Genomic DNA, 6578 nt, shown 5'->3' with positions numbered 1-6578 from the left:
GATGCCGGCCTCCTTGTTTTTGCGTTCCTGCAGGACGGACGTGGCAGCTTCTGTCCTGCGTGGATTTTACTTCCGAGTGAAGAAGCAGCCAGACGGTTTCTGATGTTCAACCACCCCCCCCCCCCACCACCACCTCCTGTCCCAACACCACCTCCACAGATCTCCCATGATCCCTCCTGGAAAACCTGCTCTCACTCAAGTTTTCAACTTCGTCAGTATCTTTGTCCGTCACGTGCAGGAAGAAAGATTCTGATACTTTTACATCCTGTAGCTAAAACTATATTTTAATGACACTGTATGTACGTGTCATTAGGAAAAAGGCTCCGCCCTCTACCTGGACAGGTGGAGGAGACCAAACACAGAGATGAAAGTAAACACTGGACGTAGATCGACAACTGTACGTAAAGATGGACGACACGACAGCTCCCATAGTGAGGCCAAAACATGTTGATTGACCCCTGGTTGTCTCCTCCATGTTAGCAGATGGGACATGGACCAAACTAAAGAATCAAAGTAGACGTTAAATAAATGTTTGTAAAGATGTTTCTGTCATTTCAGGTCGTTCTTCTCTCTCTGATGTTTGTTCAAGTGTTTCTGATCAGTTTGGTTTGAATCAGTTATTTGATGATATAAAACAGGCTGAGACGTGATGATTGACAGCTGAGACTGACTCCTGATTGGTTGAGCGTGGGTATGGGCGGGACCTCGATACCTTGATCACTAACAGACTCCAAATGGCGTCATCACCACAAGATGGCAGCGTTTGTATCTGAGATATTTTGGCTTTTTGTTTCCCAGTGGGGGACGTGGAGACGTGTCTTCGTCTTTATTTACAGTCTTGGACAAACATGAATAAAAGTCTAAAGCTTGTCCCCTAAATGTACTGTGAATATTACAGTTTCTTCTTCGTTGGTGTTCCAGGAACGCTGGGCTGGAGGTGGACTCTGGCGAGCGGAGGGTGATTTCCAGTGTAGCTCTGGAGGCCGAGGACATGGACACGCCCCCAAACCAGGTGTACTTCTTCATCAACGCTGCACCGCGGTTTGGAACGCTGCAGCTCAAGGTGTGTGTGTGTGTGTGTGTGTGTGTGTGTGTGCGTGTGTGTGTCTCATCCATTTATTCCTTCAAACTAAAGGTTGTTAACCAGGTGACGCCTCAGGACTCACTGGTCTGTATCGGTTCTGTGTGACTCTGCAGACGGAGTCGGGTTGGACCGAGCTGTCGGCCGCTCAGAACTTCACTCAGCACGACGTGGAGCTGAACCGTCTGTGGTACCAACACAACAGCAACGCCAACGCCGCTGCCTTCAAAGGTCACGACAGCTTCCGCTTCACCCTCAGCGACCTGGAGAACGAGTCTCCTGCTCAGAGCTTCTTCATCTCCGTCCAGACTGTGCACAAAGGTCAGAGGTCAACTCACCGATCCCTCACCTGCAGAACACCTGAGACTGTGGAGCTAAATGCTCAATGTTAATGTGGAAGTAATGAAGTTCAACATGTTCCTTCATCGTAGTTTAGCACGTTAGCGAGGAAACTAAAAACTGAGGCTGATTTAAAAGTTAATTCCTGAAACATCTGACGTCCAGCTGCTTTAAGGACGAGGAAGAGGAGGAGGAGGAGGAGGAGCATGAAGAGGAGGAGGTGCTCAGATCATAAAATGTCTGAAGTCACAACAGGAACGTTCTGGCACACAAACAAATGTCCGTGTTTACACCTTCACACACCTCGGCCCTCTGTGGCCCCGGCCAGGCTTCATTCATTATTGAGGGCCCCCCCCTCCAGCCTCTTCCAGCTCGCTGTGCCAGCTTTGCCAGTCGGGTGAACACGGTGCTTCGAGGCCTCGGCCCTTCTGGCTCCGGGCCCTCTGATCCTGGAGGAGCCGAGGTGAGAAACGGACGACCTCCTCAGCCGGTGAATAATTAACAGAGGAGAGGTGGAGCAGCTGTGGAGGGGCGTTGGCTCATCTCCTCTGGGTGCTCCTCCTCCTCCTCCTCCTCCTCCTCCTCCTCCTCCTCCTCCAGCACCACTCCAAAAAACTGCTTCAGCCTGTTTAGATTTTTACATTTTAGTTCAGTTTTGATGTGTGAAGTTTCAGGTTCATGTTTTCTGTTTCTCTCTGTTCTATATTTTTATAGATATGAAGATGGTCTGTATGTCTCACAGCTCTTTACAGAACACTTTCACATTCACACACATTCACACACACATCTATGCTCAGCCTCTTTCCCAAGGACACTTTGACATGCGAAGCCCCCCCCACCAGCCACCACTTGTGTGTGTGAATCTGAAAAGCTGCGCTCATTGAAACTAAACGTCTAAACCACCACATTGTCGACCAATCAGAGACGTCCCCCATCCTGTCCACCCCCCCATCACGCCATCCACTCATTGGCATAATACATATAATACATTCCCTAACCCTAACCCCTAACCCAGACCTAACCCTAAAGTCTTGACCCTCAGTCCATTGAAGAAGTGAGGACCAGACAAAATGTCCTCACTCTGTAAGTCTGTGCTTAAAACGGTCCTCACAAATGTATAAGTACAGGAACACACACACATGTTTCAACCACGGTTTAAATCAATTCCCAAATGAATAGAAAGATTAAAAGCTGCAGCGCTCTGACCTTTGCCCTCTGTCGGCCTCCAGGTGACATCGTGCTACTGAGCAAGGCAGTGCATCTGAGGGAGGGGCAGCGGGTCGTCCTCAACACCGACATCCTGCTGGCGTCTGACACGGGGGGGCGTCCGGAGGAGCTTGTTTACACTGTGTCGGTCCCGCCTCGACGCGGCCTCGTCCACGCCGTCCGGCGGCCCGGAGTCCCGCTGACCGGCTTCACGCAGCTGGACGTCGCCGCCCACAGAGTGTGTTACACACACGACAACAGCCACGACGCCGAGTCCGACTCCTTCAGGTGAGGGAACTCACAGCAACACTCACTTCAGTCGTCATGGTGACGGCACATTTCAGCTCCGTGGTCATTGGTCTGGGAGTTTCCTGGAAGCTGGTGAAAGGAGAAGTCAGGCAGCAGCTGATGCATCAAGGAGACCAGGAGGTGAAACAACATGTCTCCCACAGCCTCCCAGTACATCTCCCTCACCCTGCCTCACCCATGAAGGTCCCTCTCTCTGTTACATGGAGGTGTTTGCATCCTGTTGGACAGTTCAGTGTAAAGTGTGTGTTCATGGATCACATTGTGTCCTCACGTCTGGTGAAACACACAAAGAGTGAAGACACCACAATGTCCTGTGGGTCCTTTATCTATAACCTGACCTGGGTTCTGCTCAGAGACAGAAGGAGGATCTGTGGAACCAGACAGGCTCTACTCTCCTGTACAGATAGAATATACACTATACTTAATATATAGTGACAGATACTGTAATGTGGGAGGATGTCAAAAAGTCCTCAACAGTCATGTGACGCCTCAACGACAGAATAAAAGGAACCACAGTGATTCTGAGGGATGTGAAGATTCAATGATCAGGTCCCAGTGACCTGTCAATCATTCATACTGTGGTTTGATGGAGATTCTACAGCAACTATTTTTTATCTTTCTAAACTTTCACTTGTGTCCACATCTAAAAACACACACCTGAGCATCGTGTGTTGTCATGACAGCAGATGATGAATGAGCATTATCAGGAAAATAACAACAGTGCTGGCACGATGGCGGCCAGAGCGCCGGCCACAGGCGCCCGTCCCTGGGCAAATATGGCCGACAACGAAGCCAGATGTTACACCAGGGCCTGTGTGTGTGTGTGTGTGTGTGTGTGTGTGTGTGTGTGTGTGTGTGTGTGTGTGTGGTGGCCGGTGTGCTGAGGCCCGGGGCAGTTTGTCAGCTGCAGGGCTCAGAGGCAGATTGTGTTGGCAGACGACTGAGAGGACGACAAAATACACACATGTACAAACACACACAGCTCGTTTTCAGGTCCAGTGCTCTGTCAGTTGTCACCACAGTGTGTGTGTGTGTGTCTGTGTGTGTACAGATATCTTTGTGAGGACATTTTGGCCGGTCCTCACTTTCTGACCCACTTTGAATGGACTTGGTTTTAGGGTTAGAATTAGATTCATGTATTTAGTTTGGTTCAGGTTACCTCACTAAGACAGAAGTACAAACGTGTGTGTGTGAGGATTGAAGCTACTGATCTAATTTGACTTAACCACGTTTCATACTCTTCTTCTTCTTCATCTTCTTCTTCTTCTTCTTCTTCTTCATCTTCATCTTCTTCATCTTCATCTTCTTCTTCTTCTTCTTCTTCATTTCTTCTGATTGGACGCTGCTGCAGACGTGTAGCAAAGATTCATATTTATATATTTTACATTGGATACAGAAATTGTTTCTCGCTGTATATAAGTGTAGATTGTCATCCAGCGTTATTTAAGGCTGCAACTATATTATTTTCAAAATGCGACGACGTAAAATCTGATCCTATTTATTTATTAATAACACTATTATTAGAGAAACTATTTGACGTTGGCTTTTCGTTTACGTCTGTCTTCCCAGTTTCGTCGTCAGTAACGGCGTCTCGTCACGCAGCGGCAGCCTCCACTTCACCATCGAGCACGGTGACCGCATCCCCCCGACCCTCAACCGCAATGTCGGCCTCCGGCTGCAGGACGGGGCCACAGAGGTCATCTCCGCCGAGCGGCTGCAGCTCACCGACCCCGACACCCCCACCGCCAACCTGAGCTACATCATCACGCAGCCACCGCGCCACGGTAAGCTGCTGCTGAGAGGAGCCCCCCTGACCCCCCCGCTGAGGTTCACCCAGATGGACGTGGACAGGCTGGACCTGGCTTACCGGCACGACCCGGGCAGCCCGGCAGAGATCGACAGCTTCTACTTCCTGTCGACTGACGGAAACAACAGAGGATACCTGGAGTTTGGACAACTGAGAGAAGAGCCTGCTGTGTTCAACATACAGGTGCACGCACAACACACAACACAACACAACACAACACAACACAACACAACACAAACACACAGTCAGGTGGCGAACACCCTGAGACTGTTTGTGATTGGAGGAATTGTTAGGTTGTGTGTGTGTTTGTGTTTAAAAGGATTCATCATTAACATTTTACAATGATTTGTTGAACTGATTATTCAACTGTTGTATTTTTATGCGGAGCCACAGTTAAATTCATTCATTATTTTTTAATAAGTCAAAATCTTCAAATGTCTTTTCTCATCTTTAATCTAAACACATATTCACTTTAATATTGATTTTAATATCGATCCTCTAGTTTGATAAATCTCTGTCACCATCAGTCAACTGTTGATCAGTTCTCTTTTTCTTTTATTTCTTAAAAGTGAATAAAAAAGATCAGCTGAAAATCATTTCCATTTGGAGGAAGACGAGGAAACAGGAAGTTAAATCATCAGATCTGAGTCTGATCATGTGACAATAGCGCCTCCCAGAGCAGTACAATACTGCCACCTTGTGGACAGAAGTGGGAACTGAAGGAGCAATCAATCTCTATGAATTATCAATTACTATAATTGTATATAAATATACAATTATAGTAAATATATAAATATATATATAAATATATATTTATATATGTAGTATATATATATTTTTTCTTTTTCTAGGAACAGTACAACAACAGTATGACTGTATAAGGAGACGATGTTGTCATAACTCCACTGTGCATCGTCCTATCACCACGGAACTTCTGTCACATGATCAGAGTCCAAGCCTGAACAGCTCTATGTGTCAATATTTCCTCAGGGTCATAGCGCCACCTATTGATCAGTGTGAAAATTGATTTGTTGTAACATTGTCCAATTGACACAAAATTGCTCACGCTACATCAGAGCCCCAACTTGAACGGATCTATTAGTCTGTACGTAATAATACTGATGGCGCCACTTACTGGCAACAGGAAATAAGCTTTGTTTTACAACTATCATTCAATTTACATAAAATTTTCACAGTGTGATATGCAATTGATAGCGTGGATCGTAATGAGCAATTAGCAGGCAAGGATCGACATCGCGTGACGGACGCAGGAAGTGAAGCGTTTGTCCTTGCCGCAGTGCGCAAAACGCGTGCAACGTGGAGACGTGCGCTTGGTCATTGATCGCTCTCTCCACCGACCGCAACAGGCTTCAACGTGTGTGTGCTCGGGCCCGTCAGTGCTACAACGTAGCACTAGTTTTCTTTTGCCTTCCAAAAATCCCGAATCTCCTAATATTTGAATATTTGCTGAGCTAAGTCAAGAAAGGACTTAGAAAAGAGAACTGTCCTAATTCTGACAAGTGTGTTCTTGCACCTTAAGCACAAATTACTGCATGAATTGTTCTGAACTACACTGATACACATACTTTACACTGCATTTACTCAAAGTCCAAAAGCAATATGTAGTTTTTTAGCTGTAGGCTGTCATTCAAATATTGAACCTTATTCAGGATATTCTCACTTTCTGAGACGCATCTGGTTCATGAGATGAATTATCTGTATTTCATCATTGAGCTGAAACAAAGGAGACGAAGGAGCTTTGTGTGATCACACATGTTGTGTCTTTGTGTTTAAACCAATTGTGTTTATCTGCCTTAATGTTGCTGTTTATGTAGC

At 46.7% G+C, this 6578-nt stretch overlaps 1 protein-coding gene across 1 annotated transcript in view; it reads left to right on the top strand.

Moving 5' to 3' along the window:
- Positions 1-6578, top strand: part of LOC117760600 (FRAS1-related extracellular matrix protein 1-like) — a 28223-nt gene that overhangs the window by 16628 nt on the left and 5017 nt on the right. The window contains exons 21-24 of the mRNA XM_034583724.1: positions 922-1063; positions 1198-1402; positions 2650-2914; positions 4505-4925. Of these exons, the coding sequence (XP_034439615.1) occupies positions 922-1063; positions 1198-1402; positions 2650-2914; positions 4505-4925 (1033 nt within the window). The remainder of the gene's footprint in view (positions 1-921; positions 1064-1197; positions 1403-2649; positions 2915-4504; positions 4926-6578) is intronic.

Source organism: Hippoglossus hippoglossus, chromosome 4, assembly GCF_009819705.1.
Source record: "Hippoglossus hippoglossus isolate fHipHip1 chromosome 4, fHipHip1.pri, whole genome shotgun sequence".
In the NCBI taxonomy this organism is placed as follows: domain Eukaryota; kingdom Metazoa; phylum Chordata; class Actinopteri; order Pleuronectiformes; family Pleuronectidae; genus Hippoglossus; species Hippoglossus hippoglossus.
This window is presented reverse-complemented; position numbering and strand designations above follow the sequence as displayed.